The sequence below is a fragment of the Phyllobates terribilis genome, unplaced genomic scaffold, assembly GCF_046119375.1.
Source record: "Phyllobates terribilis strain yellow unplaced genomic scaffold, ASM4611937v1 Scaffold_4__5_contigs__length_816908805, whole genome shotgun sequence".
NCBI lineage: Eukaryota > Metazoa > Chordata > Amphibia > Anura > Dendrobatidae > Phyllobates > Phyllobates terribilis.
The window spans coordinates 17,883,456-17,897,923 of NW_027362764.1; the positions used below are offsets into that span (position 1 = coordinate 17,883,456).

The following is a 14,468-nucleotide window of genomic DNA, read 5'->3' on the forward strand; positions in this document are numbered from 1 at the left end:
GAGATTAGGACAATCCTGAATGGGATCACCGTGACGTGGTGGGATGGCTTTTACATTTTTTTATCAAAATTATGTTCACTAAGTACCTTATATTATTTTCATGCACTACTGCTGTTTATTTACTGCCGGGTATTTATTTATTATGTTTTTATCTTGTGTTTTTTCATAGATAAGGGAGGAGGCGTCCGGACTCATAGAAGATAACGAAGGAGGTGTCCAGACTAATAGAATATAAGGAAGGAGGCGTCCAGACTTATAGAAGATAAGGGAGGAGGCGTCCGGACTCATAGGAGATAAAAGCGGGGGAGCTCGGACTCAGAGAGAATAAGGGAAGAGGCATCCAGATTCATAGAAGATAAGGGAGGAGGCGTCTGGACTCATTGAAGATAAGAGAGGAGACGTCCGGACTCATAGAAGATAAGGAAGGAATCGTTCGCACTCGTAGAAGACAAGGGAGGAGGCGTCCGGACTCATAGAAGATAAGGGAGGACTTGTCCGGACTCATAGAAGATAAGGAAGGAATCGTCCGGACTCATAGAAGACAAGGAAGGAGACGTCCGGACTCATAGAAGATAAGGAAGGAATCATCCGGACTCATAGAAGACAAGGAAGGAGGCGTCCGGACTCAGAAGATAAGGAAGGAATCGTCCGGACTCATAGAAGATAAGGAAGGAGATGTCCGGGCTGAGAGAAGATAAGGAAGGAATCGCCCGGACTCATAGAAGATAAGGGAGGAGGTGTCCGGACTCATAGAAGATAAGGAAGGAATCGTCCGGACTCATAGAAGATAATGAAGGAGACTTCCGGAATCATAGAAAATAAGGAAGGAATCGTCCGAATTCATAGAAGACAAGGAAGGAGGTATCCGGACTTATAAAAGATAAGGGAGGAGGCGTCCGGACTCATAGAAGACAACGAAGGAGGTGTCCAGACTAATAGAGGATAAGGGAGGACGCGTCCAGATTTATAGAAGACAAGGGAGGAGGTGTACGGACTCATATAAGGTAGGAGACATCCGGACTCATAGAAGATAAAATTGGAGAAGCTCGGACTCAGAGAGGATAAGGGAGGAGGCGACCAGATTCATAGAAGATAAGGGAGGAGGCGTCTGGACTCATCGAAGATAAGGGAGGAGACGTCCGGACTCATCGAAGATAAGGAAGGAATCGTTCGCACTCGTAGAAGATAAGGAAGGAGACGTCCGGACTCATCGAAGATAAGGAAGGAATCGTCCGGACTCATAGAAGATAAGGGAGGAGGTGTATGGACTCATAGAAGATAAGGAAGGAGACGTCCGGACTCATAGAAGACAAGGAAGGAGGCATCCAGACTCATAGAAGACAAGGAAGGAGGTATCCGGACTCATAAAAGATAAGGGAGGAGGTGTCCGGACTCATAGAAGATAAGGGAGGAGGTGTCCGGACTCATAGAAGATAAGGGAGGAGGCGTCCGGACTCTTAGAATATAAGGAAGGAATCATCCGAACTCATAGAGGACAAGGGAGGAGGAGTCCGGACTCATAGAAGATAAGGGAGGAGGTGTCCGGACTGAGAGAAGATAAGGAAGGAATCATCCGGACTCATAGAAGATAAGGAAGGACATGTCCGGATTCATAGAGGATAAGGGAGTAGACGTCCGGACTCATAGAAGACAAGGAAGGAGGTGTCCAGACTAATAGAGGATAAGGGAGGACGCGTCCAGACTGATAGAAGATAAGGGAGGAGACGTCCAGATTCATAGAAGACAAGGGAGGAGGCGTCCAGACTCATAGGAGATAGGGGAGGAGGCGTCCGGACTCATATAAAGTAGGAGACATCCTGACTCATAGAAGATAAAAGCGGAGAAGCTCGGACTCAGAGAGGATAAGGGAGGACATGACCGGATTCATAGAGGATAAGGGAGGAGGTGTCCGGATTCATAGAAGATAAGGGAGGAGGTATCCGGACTCATAGAAGATAAGGGAGGAGGTGTCCATACTCATAAAAGATAAGGGAAGAGGTGTCCGGACTCATAGAAGATAAGGGAGGAGGTGTCCAGACTCATAGAAGATAAGGGAGGAGGTGTCCAGACTCATAGAAGACAAGGAAGGAGACATCCGGACTGATAGAAGATAAGGAAGGAATCGTCCGGACTCATAGAAGATAAGAGAGGAGATGTCCGGACTCATAGAAGATAAGGAAGGAGGTGTCCGGACTCATAGAAGATAAGGAAGGAGACGTCCGGACTCATAGAAGATAAGTGAAGAGGTGTCCGGACTCATAGAACATAAGGAAGGAATTGTCCGAACTAATAGAAGACAAGGAAGGAGGCGTCCGAACTTATAGAAGATAAGGGATGATGTGTCCGGACTCATAGAAGATAAGGAAGGAGACGTCCGGACTCATAGAAGATAAGGAAGGAATCGTCCGGACTCATAGAAGATAAGGACGGAGAAGTCCGGACTCATAGGAGATAACGGAGGAGGCAACCGGACTTATATAAGGTAGGAGACATCCAGACTCATAGAAGATAAAAGCGGAGGAGCTCGGACTCAGAGAGGATAAGGGAGGAGGCGTCCAGATTCATAGAAGATAAGGGAGGAGGCGTCTGGACTCATCGAAGATAAGGGAGGAGACGTTCGGACTCATCGAAGATAAGGGAGGAGACGTTCAGACACATCGAAGATAAGGGAGGACTTGTCCGGATTCATATAGGATAAGGAAGGAATCGTCCGGACTCATAGAGGATAAGGAAGGAGACGTCCAGACTCATAGAATATAAGGAAGGAGACGTCCGGACTGAGAGAAGATAAGGAAGGAATCGTCCATACTCATAGAAGACAAGGGAGGAGGCGTCCGAACTCATAGAAGTTAAGGGAGGAGGTGTCCGGACTCATAGAAGATAAGGAAGGAATCGTCTAAACTCATAGAAGACAAGGGAGGAGGAGTCCGGACACATAGAAGATAAGGGAGGAGGTGTCTGGACTCATAGAAGATAAGGGAGGAGGTGTCTGGACTCATAGAAGATAAAGGAGGAGATGTCCGGACTCATAGAAGATAAGGAAAGAATCATCCAGACTCATAGAAGACAAGGAAGGAGGCGTCTAAACTCATAGAAGACAAGGAAGGAGGTGTCCGGACTCATAGAAGACAAGGAAGGAGGCGTCCGGACAAATAGAGGATAAGGGAGGACGCGTCCAGACTGATAGAAGATAAGGGAGGAGGCGTCCGGACTCATATAAGGTAGGAGACATCCTGAATCATAGAAGATAAAAGCGGAGAAGCTCGGACTCAAGAGAGGATAAGGGAGGACATGTCCGGATTCATAGAGGATAAGGGAGTAGACGTCCAGACTCCTAGAAGACAAGGAAGGAGGTGTCCAGACTAATAGAGGATAAGGGAGGACGCGTCCAGACTGATAGAAGATAAGGGAGGAGATGTCCAGATTCATAGAAGACAAGGGAGGAGGCGTCCGGACTCATAGGAAATAAGGGAGGAATCGTCCGGACTCATAGAAGATAAGGAAGGAGGTGTCCGGACTCATAGAAGATAAGGAAGGAGACGTCCGGACTCATAGAAGATAAGTGAAGAGGTGTCCGGACTCATAGAACATAAGGAAGGAATTGTCCGAACTAATAGAAGACAAGGAAGGAGGCGTCTGAACTTATAGAAGATAAGGGATGAGGTGTCCGGACTCATAGAAGATAAGGGAGGAGGCGTCCAGATTCATAGAAGATAAGGGAGGAGGCGTCCGGACTCATCGAAGATAAGGGAGGAGACGTCCGGACTCATCGAAGATAAGGGAGGAGACGTTCAGACACATCGAAGATAAGGGAGGACTTGTCCGGATTCATATAGGATAAGGAAGGAATCGTCCGGACTCATAGAGGATAAGGAAGGAGACGTCCAGACTCATAGAATATAAGGAAGGAGACGTCCGGACTGAGAGAAGATAAGGAAGGAATCGTCCATACTCATAGAAGACAAGGGAGGAGGCGTCCAAACTCATAGAAGTTAAGGGAGGAGGTGTCCGGACTCATAGAAGATAAGGAAGGAATCGTCTAAACTCATAGAAGACAAGGAAGGAGGAGTCCGGACACATAGAAGATAAGGGAGGAGGTGTCTGGACTCATAGAAGATAAGGGAGGAGGTGTCTGGACTCATAGAAGATAAGGGAGGAGATGTCCGGACTCATAGAAGATAAGGAAAGAATCATCCGGACTCATAGAAGACAAGGAAGGAGGCGTCTAAACTCATAGAAGACAAGGAAGGAGGTGTCCAGACTCATAGAAGACAAGGAAGGAGGCGTCCGGACAAATAGAGGATAAGGGAGGACGCGTCCAGACTGATAGAAGATAAGGGAGGAGACGTCCAGATTCATAGAAGACAAGGGAGGAGGCGACCGGACTCATAGGAAAAAAGGGAGGAGGCGTCCGGACTCATATAAGGTAGGAGACATCCTGAATCATAGAAGATAAAAGCGGAGAAGCTCGGACTCAAGAGAGGATAAGGGAGGACATGTCCGGATTCATAGAGGATAAGGGAGTAGACGTCCGGACTCATAGAAGACAAGGAAGGAGGTGTCCAGACTAATAGAAGATAAGGGAGGACGCGTCCAGACTGATAGAAGATAAGGGAGGAGATGTCCAGATTCATAGAAGACAAGGGAGGAGGCGTCCGGACTCCTAGGAAATAAGGGAGGAATCGTCCGGACTCATAGAAGATAAAGAAGGAGACGTCCGGACTCATAGGAGATAAAGGAGGAGGCGACCGGACTCGTATAAGGTAGGAGACATCCAGACTCATAGAAGATAAAAGCGGAGGAGCTCGGACTCAGAGAGGATAAGGGAGGAGGCGTCCAGATTCATAGAAGATAAGGGAGGAGGCGTCTGGACTCATCGAAGATAAGGGAGGAGACGTTCGGACTCATCGAGGATAAGGGAGGAGACGTCCAGACACATCGAAGATAAGGGAGGACTTGTCCGGATTCATAGAGGATAAGGAAGGAATCATCCGGACTCATAGAGGATAAGGAAGGAGACGTCCAGACTCATAGAATATAAGGAAGGAGACGTCCGGACTGAGAGAAGATAAGGAAGGAATCGTCTGAACTCATAGAAGACAAGGGAGGAGGAGTCCGGACTCATAGAAGATAAAGGAGGAGGTGTCTGGACTCATAGAAGAGAAGGGAGGAGGTGTCTGAACTCATAGAAGATAAGGGAGGAGATGTCCGGACTCATAGAAGATAAGGAAAGAATCATCCGGACTCATAGAAGACAAGGAAGGAGGCATCTAAACTCATAGAAGACAAGGAAGGAGGTGTCCGGACTCATAGAAGACAAGGAAGGAGGCGTCCGGACTTATAGAAGACAAGGAAGGAGGTGTCCAGACTAATAGAGGATAAGGGAGGACGCGTCCAGACTGATAGAAGATAAGGGAGGAGACGTCCAGATTCATAGAAGACAAGGGAGGAGGCGTCCGGACTCATAGGAAATAAGGGAGGAGGCGTCCGGACTCATATAAGGTAGGAGATATCCTGACTCATAGAAGATAAAAGCGGAGAAGCTCGGACTCAAGAGAGGATAAGTGAGGACATGTCCGGATTCATAGAGGATAAGGGAGTAGACGTCCGGACTCATAGAAGACAAGGAAGGAGGTGTCCAGACTAATAGAGGATAAGGGAGGACGCGTCCAGACTGATAGAAGATAAGGGAGGAGACGTCCAGATTCATAGAAGACAAGGGAGGAGGCGTCCGGACTCATAGGAAATAAGGGAGGAATCGTCCAGACTCATAGAAAACAAGGAAGGAGGCGTCCGGACTCACAAAAGATAAGGGAGGAGGCATCCGGACTCATAGAAGATAAAAGTGGACGAGCTTGGACTCATAGAAGATAAGGGAGGAATCGTCCAGACTCATAAAAGATAAGGGAGGAGGCGTCCGGACTCATAGAAGATAAAAGTGGACGAGCTTGGACTCATAGGAGATAAGGGAGGAATCGTCTGGACTCGTAGAAGACAAGGAAGGAGGCGTCCAGACTCATAAAAGATAAGGGAGGAGGTGTTCAGACTCATAGAAGATAAAAGAGGCGGCGTTCAGACTCATAGAAGATAAAAGAGGAGGCGTCTGGACTCGAAGAAGATAAGAGAGGAGACGTCCAGACTCATAGAAGATAAGGGAGGAGGTGTCTGGATTCATAGGAGATAAGGGAGGAGGCGTCCGGACTCATATAAGGAAGGAGACATCCAGGCTCATAGAAGATAAAAGCGGAGGAGCTCGGATTCATAGAAGATAAGGAAGTAGATGTCCCGATTCATAGAAGTTAAGGGAGGAGGCGTCTGGACTCATAGAAGATAAGACAGGAGACGTCCGGACACGTCGAAGATAAGGGAGGAGACGTCCGGACTCATAGAAGATAAGGAAGGAGACGTCCAGACTCATAGAAGATAAGGAAAGAGACGTCCAGACTCATAGAAGATAAGGAAGGAGGCGTCCAGACTCATAGAAGATAAGGAAGGAGGCGTTCGGACTCATAAAAGATAAGGGAGGGGGCGTCCGGACTCATAAAAGATAAGGGAGGGGGCGTCCGGACTCATAAAAGATACGGGAGGAGATCTCCCGATTCATACAAGATAAGGTCGGCGGCGTCCAGATTCATAGAAGATAAGGCAGGAGACGTCCGGACACGTCGAAGATAAGGGAGGAGACGTCCGGACTCATAGAAGATAAGGAAGGAGACGTCTGGACTCATAGAAGATAAGGAAAGAGACGTCCAGACTCATAGAAGATAAGGAAGGAGGCGTTCGGACTCATAAAAGATAAGGGAGGAGGCGTCCGGACTCATAAAAGATAAGGGAGGGGGCGTCCGGACTCATAAAAGATAAGGGAGGAGGCGTCCGGACTCATAAAAGATACGGGAGGAGATCTCCCGATTCATACAAGATAAGGTCGGAGGCGTCCAGATTCATAGAAGATAAGGGAGGAGGGGTCTGGACTCATCGAAGATAAGGGAGGAGGCGTCCAGACTCATCGAAGATAAGGGAGGAGGCATCCGGACTCATCGAAGATAAGGGAGGAGGTGTCCGCATTCATAGAAGATAAGGGAGGAGGCGTCCGGTCTCGTAGAAGAAAACGGAGGAGGCGTCTGGACTCAGAAGATAAGGGAGAAGGCATCCGGACTCGTAGAAGAAAACGGAGGAGGCGTCTGGACTCAGAAGATAAGGGAGGGGATGTCCGGACTCATAGAAGATAAGGGAGGAGGCATCCGTATCTATATATAGAAAATAAAAGTGGACGAGCTTGGACTCATAGGAGATAAGGGAGGAGACGTCCAGATTCATAAAAGATAAGGGAAGAGGTGTCCGGACTCATAGAAGATAAGGAAGGAGACATCCGGACGCATAGAGGATAAAAGTGGAGGCGTTCGGATTCATAGAAGATAAGGGAGGTTTTAATATTTTTAATACTAGAGGTTAGGACCATCCTGTATTGGGTCACTGTGATGTGGTGGGATGGCTCTTACATTTTTTTGATCAAAATTATGTTCACGAAGTACCCTATATTATTTTCATGCACTACTGCTGTTTATTTACTTATTATGTTTTTGTCTTGGGTTTTTTCATAGAAGATAAGGGAGGAGGTGTCCGGACTCGTAGAAGATAAGGGAGGAGGTGTCCGGACTCGTAGAAGATAAGGGAGGAGGTGTCCGGACTCATAAAAGATAAGGGAGAAGGTGTCCAGACTCGTAGAAGAAAACGGAGGAGGCGTCTGGACTCAGAAGATAAGGGAGGAGGCATCCGTATCTATAAGACGATGTCTAACCTTTGACTTGTACCCGGAACTCCTGCTTGTCACTTCCAGTGCTGCAGGTGTACACACCACTGTCTTTGCTTTCAGCAGTTTTCACAGTGAGAGTCCTGGACGCGCCGTCTGCAGATATCTGGTACTTTTTGGAAGAGCTGAGCTCGGCACCATCTTTCGACCATTTGACCTGAGCATTGTGGGGGTGGATAGAGGTCAGCAGGGGGATGTCCTCGTGCTCTTGTACAATGACCGCTTCTTTCTGTTCAGACTTCTTCAGGAATTTGGCTTCTGGTTCTAAAATAAAAAATAAAGATGTTATATCTGATGAGACACACGTGAAAGGCAGCAGTGTTGATGTTCCACAAGACAAATCTCACGTGTCACCCGAGGTACTAAACATAGAGATAATCCACCTCTAACGTCCTCCACCAGATTCTGGAGCATGGCTGTGGGGCTCATGTATAGTAGTATTACTAAGGTTGAGTGTCAGGGGTAACCTTATCTCCTTATTGCTGTCATTCTCTGTAATACTAACAGATGGAGGAACTAGGGAGCTTTTGTAAAGAGCTGATGCCAGGAAGTGAGTCAGTGTGTGGCTGAGACACATGACAGGTAGGAGCCCCCTGTACTGAACAGAGATAAGAACTAGGCCGGAGACATGGAGCAGCTTCTATAGATTAGGTTCATAGAGGGGTAAGGGGAATCTGTAAAGAATGTTGCAGGTACAGGAGGACATGGTGATGGTGGTTTGGTTGCTATGTCCTGTCTATAGAAAAGAGGGGTCAGTGTAGGACCAAGTATTTTACTCCTGTGGGCCCCAAATCCTCAGAAGACAATAGTTTTGGTGCCAATAGGAAGAGAGGTGGTTAGAGCTTGTATGGTGCCTTGAGAACCTATGATGGCCATGGACATGTAGTGGTGAGCTGGAGCCAGAGTGACTTTATAAGACCAAAATGGCAGCACTTTAAATTTGTTGAAAAATGCTGGCGATACAAACTGGTAGCATAGTACAATGAAGTGCTAGGTTGTTTTTCTGCTTGATTATTGCACAAGGTTGACCGCTACCCAAGTACCCACCAAGCAGGAGCGCCGTGAATCTATTCTTCCCATATTCCCATATACAGTACGTTCTCAGCAGCACATCAACTTTTTCCATGGGGCAATGTGCAACTAACGATAATTTTTATGCATGCAAGTATAAAGATTCAATCACCCAACGAAACCTTGTTTTGTTAGTTTGTCAGGTGATTGCCATTATTATTAGCTGGTGTAAAGGCCTTTAGTGGGGTCCTGACTGTATGAAGGAGTGATACTGACTGGTGGCTTCCGTGAAGATAACATTGTCCTGATTGGAGGTCAACCCCCCCAGGAATCTATTCCCTGAGAAATCCTCCTGGATAATTTAACCCCTTAAGCCCCGCGGGTGGTTTGCACGTTAATGACCGGGCCAATTTTTACAATTCTGACCACTGTCACTTTATGAGGTAATTACTCTGGAACGCTTCAACGGATCCCCCTGATTCTGAGAATGTTTTTTCGTGACATATTGTACTTCATGAATGTGGAAAAATTTCTTCGATATCACTTGCGTTTATTTGTGAAAAAAACAGAAATTTGGCGAAAATTTTGAAAATTTTGCGATTTTCAAAATTTGAATTTTTAAGCCCTTAAATCAGAGAGATACGTCACACAATATAGTTAATAAATAACATTTCCCACATGTCTACTTTACATCAGCACAATTTTGGAACCAAAATTTTTTTTTGTTAGGGAGCTATAAGGGTTAAAAGTTGACCAGCGATTTCTCATTTTTCCAACAAAATTTATAAAACCATTTTTTTAGGGACCACATCACATTTGAAGTCACTTTGAGAGGTCTTTATGACAGAAAATACCCAAAAGTGACACCATTCTAAAAACTGCAGCCCTCAAGGTGCTCAAAACCACATTCAAGAACTTTATTAACCCTTCAGGTGCTTCACAGGAATTTTTTGAATGTGGAAGAAAAAAATGAACATTTAACTTTTTTCACAAAAATGTTACTTTAGACCCAATTTTTTTTATTTTCACAGGGGTAACAAGAAAAAATGGACCCCAAAATTTGTTGTGCAATTTCCCCTGGGCACGCAGATACCCAATATTTGGGGAAGAAACACTGTTTGGGCGCACGGCAGGGCTCGGAAGGGAAGGAGCGCCATTTGACTTTTTGATTGTAAAATTTGCTTGAATAATTAGCGGACACCATGTTCTGTTTGGAGAGCCCCTGTGTGCCCAAACTTTGGAGCTCCCCCACAAGTGACCCCATTTTGGAAACTAGACCCCCCAAGGCACCTTTCTAGATGCATAGTGAGCACTTGGAACCCCCAGGTGCTTCACAAATTGATTCGTAAAAATGAAAAAGTGAAAAAAAAAACACTTTTTCATTTTTACGAATCAATTTGTGAAGCACCTAGGGGTTCCAAGTGCTCACTATGCATCTAGATAGGTGCCTTGGGGGGTCTAGTTTCCAAAATGGGGTCACTTGTGCGGGAGCTCCAATGTTTGGGCACACAGGGACTCTCTAAATGCAACATGGTATCCGCTAACAAATTGAATGGAAAATCGGCTCAAATTGTTAGAGGACACCACATTGCGTTTGGAGAGCCCCTCTGTGCCCAAACTTTGGAGCTCCCCCACAAGTGACCCCATTTTGGAAACTAGACCCCCCAAGGCACCTTTCTAGATGCATAGTGAGCACTTGGAAGCCCCAGGTGCTTCACAAATTGATTCGTAAAAATGAAAAAAAAAACACTTTTTCATTTTTACGAATCAATTTGTGAAGCACCTAGGGGTTCCAAGTGCTCACTATGCATCTAGATAGGTGCCTTGGGGGGTCTAGTTTCCAAAATGGGGTCACTTGTGGGGGAGCTCTAATGTTTGGGCACACAGGGACTCTCTAAATGCAACATGGTATCCGCTAACAAATTGAATGGAAAATCGGCTCAAATTGTTAGCGGACACCACATTGCGTTTGGAGAGCCCCTCTGTGCCCAAACTTTGGAGCTCCCCCACAAGTGACCCCATTTTGGAAACTAGACCCCCCAAGGCACCTTTCTAGATGCATAGTGAGCACTTGGAACCCCCAGGTGCTTCACAAATTGATTCGTAATAATGAAAAAGTGAAAAAAAAAACACTTTTTCATTTTTACGAATCAATTTGTGAAGCACCTGGGGGTTCCAAGTGCTTACTATGCATCTAGATAGGTGCCTTGGGGGGTCTAGTTTCCAAAATGGGGTCACTTGTGGGGGAGCTCCAATGTTTGGGCACACAGGGGCTCTCCAAACGCAACATGGCGTCCGCTAACAATTTGAGCCGATTTTCCATTCAATTTGTTAGCGGACACCATGTCGCGTTTGGAGAGCCCGTGATGTGCCTAAACAGTGGAGCTCCCCCACAAGTGTCCCCATTTTGGAAACTATACCCCTCAAGGATTTTATTAAGGTGTATAGTGAACATTTTGAACCCAGAGGTACGGCACAGAATTTGTTTACATTAGGTCATCATATTGAATAAGTTGTCATTATTCTTGAGCGCAAGTGCTCGCTACTTGAGTTTGCATCGGGTACTCAGGTATGCACCATGTACAGCGTGTGCTCGAGTGACATGCTCCAGTCCCTGCTCCGCATGTTTCACGGTTATTAGGCACCCAAAAAAAAACATGCGGGGATCGCTCGTGCATGGCAGGCAATCCCCGTAAAGTTTTTTGGCCGCGAAGCATATGGGGCAGAGACTCGAGCATGTCACTCAAATACCCACGATACTCAATGCATACCAGAGCACCCGATGCAAACTCAAGTAGCGAGCACTTGCTCTCAAAACTAGTCACCATATCGTCATCTTTTTTTCTTACTTTTGAAAAAAATCCCAACCCCAGCCCTAACCCTAGCACAACCCTAGCCCCAGCACAACTCTAGCCCCAGCACAACCCTAGCCCCAGCACAACCCTAGCCCCAGCACAACCCTAGCCCTAGCACAAACCTAGCCCCAGCACAACCCTAGCCCCAGCACAACCCTAGCCCCAGCACAACCCTAGCCCCAGCACAACCCTAGCCCCAAACCCAGCCCTAACCCTAGCCCAATCCTAACCCAAGAGTTTATTTTTGACGCCGTTCCTTGTGCGGTATAAGTGATTAGACGACTTTATTCTTCGGGTCGGTGTGATTACAGCAATACCAGAATCATATGGGGTTTTTATGATTGACAGCTGTCACACACTAAAAGACGCATTTTTTGTAAAATCTAGTTTTTGCATCGCCATATTTTGAGAGCTATAATTTTTCCAGATTTTGGCAGACAGTCATGTGACGGCTCGTTTTTTGCGGGATGACTTGACGTTGTTATTGGTGCCATTTTCAGGCACGTGACATTTTTTGATCGATTTCTATTCTGATTTTTGGGAGGCAGAATAAACAAAAACCAACAATTCAGGAATTGTTTTTTTTTTTTTTTTTTATTCTGTTCCGCGTGTGGTAAAATTGATGAGGTAGCTTTATTCTTCGGGTCAGTACGTTTACAGCGGTACCACATTTGTATAATTTTTCTATGTTTTGGCGCTTATACACAATAAAAGCTATTTTATAGAAAAAAATATTTTTTAGCATCGCTTTATTCTGAGAGCTGAAACTTTTTTATTTTTCGGCTGATGGAGCTGTATGGCGGCTTGTTTTTTGTGGGACGAGATGACGTTTTCAGCGGTATCATTTTTATTTATATGCGTCTTTTTGATCGCGTGTTATTCCACTTTTTGTTTGGCGGTATGGTGATAAAGCATTGTTTTTTGCTGCGTTTTTTTTTTTTACCGTGTTCACTGAAGGTGTTAACTAGTGGGACAGTTTTATAGGTCAGGCTGTTCCGGACGCTGCAATAACAAATATGTGTACTTTTATTGTTTTTATTTTATTTTTTTTATAATAATATTTATTGATGGGTACATTATATTTTTATTTTTGGTGTATTATTTTTTTTATTTTTTTATAATATTTTTGCACATTTTTTTTTTTTTTTTCCACTTTCAGACAGTTTGTACACCTTATTACTTTGTCCCACTCTGGGACTTTCACTTTTTTTTTTCTGATCGCCTGCATGGCATAGGAATGGAGCACCATCCCTATGCCATGCAGGCTGTCAGAAGTGCACAGTGTTAAGATTGCTTGGAGATGCACTGCGCATGTCCAAGCAATCTTCCTGCTCTCTGGTGACCCGGATGTTGTCATGACGACATCGGGTCGTCATGGCAACACCCGGGAAGCCGCTGCAGTCTGCGCTGGAAGCCGGAAGAGGAGGTGAGTATCGCCGATCACCTCCCCTTGCCCCCGCAATGCCACGATCGATTTCGATCGACTTCGATCGCAGCATCGCGGGGGTTAATGTGCTGGGAGCGGTGCAGGACCGCTCCCTGCACATAGTACCGGGTGTCAGCTGTGACAATCAGCTGACACCCGGCGGCGATCGCGCCCGCACAGCCTGTGTGCGCGCGCGATCGCCATGACGTACTAATACGGGTCTAGCTCTTAAGTCCCAGGGCACAGACGCGTATTAGTACGTCAGATGTTATTAAGGGGTTAAACATGAAAGTCACCTTTGACGTTGATCTTGAAGTTGATCTTCTGTCCGGCCGCCTCGCAGCTGTACTCTCCGGCGTCTTTCTTCTCCACCTGTTCCACCACCAGACGCCGATATTTGCCCTCAGTCTCCACCTTCAGTTTCTTGCTGGAGGTGATCAGTTTCCCGTCCTTGTACCATTTTACCTCTGTCTTCTCCTCAGAGACCTCACAGCTCAGGGTGGCGCTCTCTGTTAGGACAGATTGGACTTCTTTCTTGACTTTGTCCTGGTTGATGAAGGCCGGTTCTGGTTTTGATAGAGAAGAGCACGACACAATGACAATAATACGAGCTTTAGTAAAGCAATCACACATGGCTCAGAACTTTGCTAGAGGACCCACACATAGTGGTGAGCTTCAGTAAAGGAACCAAACATTGAACTAGAGCTTCAACAGAGTACCCACAGAAGATTCTGAAGAGAAAAAACCCTTCATAATCTCACCTTTGACGCTGATCTTGAAGTTGATCTTCTGTCCGGCCGCCTCGCAGCTGTACTCTCCGGCGTCTTTCTTCTCCACCTGCTCCACCACCAGACGCCGATATTTGCCCTCAGTCTCCATCTTCAGTTTCTTGCTGGAGGTGATCAGTTTCCCGTCCTTGTACCATTTCACCTCTGTCTTCTCCTCTGAGACCTCACAGCTCAGGGTGGCACTCTTTGCTAAGTCAGCTTGGACTTCCTTCTTCACTTTGTCCTGGTTGATGAAGGCCGGCTCCGGTTCTGAAAGAGAATACAACAATATGACATTAATAGAAGCTTCACTGAGCACCCACACATGTCCGAGAGCTTCACTAGTGTTCCCACACAAGACACAGTGCTTCACTAGAGTATCCACACATGGCCCAGAGCTTCACTAGTGTTCCCACACAAGACACAGTGCTTCACTAGGGTATCCACACATGGCCCAGAGCTTCACTAGTGTTCCCACACAAGATACAGAGCTTCACTAGAGTATCCACATGAATCAGAGCTTCACTAGAGTATCCACACATGGCCCAGAGCTTCACTAGTGTTCCCACACAAGACACAGAGCTTCACTAGAGTATCCA

The 14,468-nt window shown here is 46.3% G+C and overlaps 1 protein-coding gene across 1 annotated transcript in view; it reads right to left on the reverse strand.

The window, feature by feature from the left end:
- OBSCN (obscurin, cytoskeletal calmodulin and titin-interacting RhoGEF) overlaps positions 1-14,468 on the reverse strand; it is a 528,918-nt gene that overhangs the window by 394,683 nt on the left and 119,767 nt on the right. Inside the window, exons 16-18 of the mRNA XM_073676881.1 lie at positions 13,864-14,139; positions 13,399-13,668; positions 7,799-8,074 (exon numbers count right to left, since the gene is read on the reverse strand). Of these exons, the coding sequence (XP_073532982.1) occupies positions 7,799-8,074; positions 13,399-13,668; positions 13,864-14,139 (822 nt within the window). The remainder of the gene's footprint in view (positions 1-7,798; positions 8,075-13,398; positions 13,669-13,863; positions 14,140-14,468) is intronic.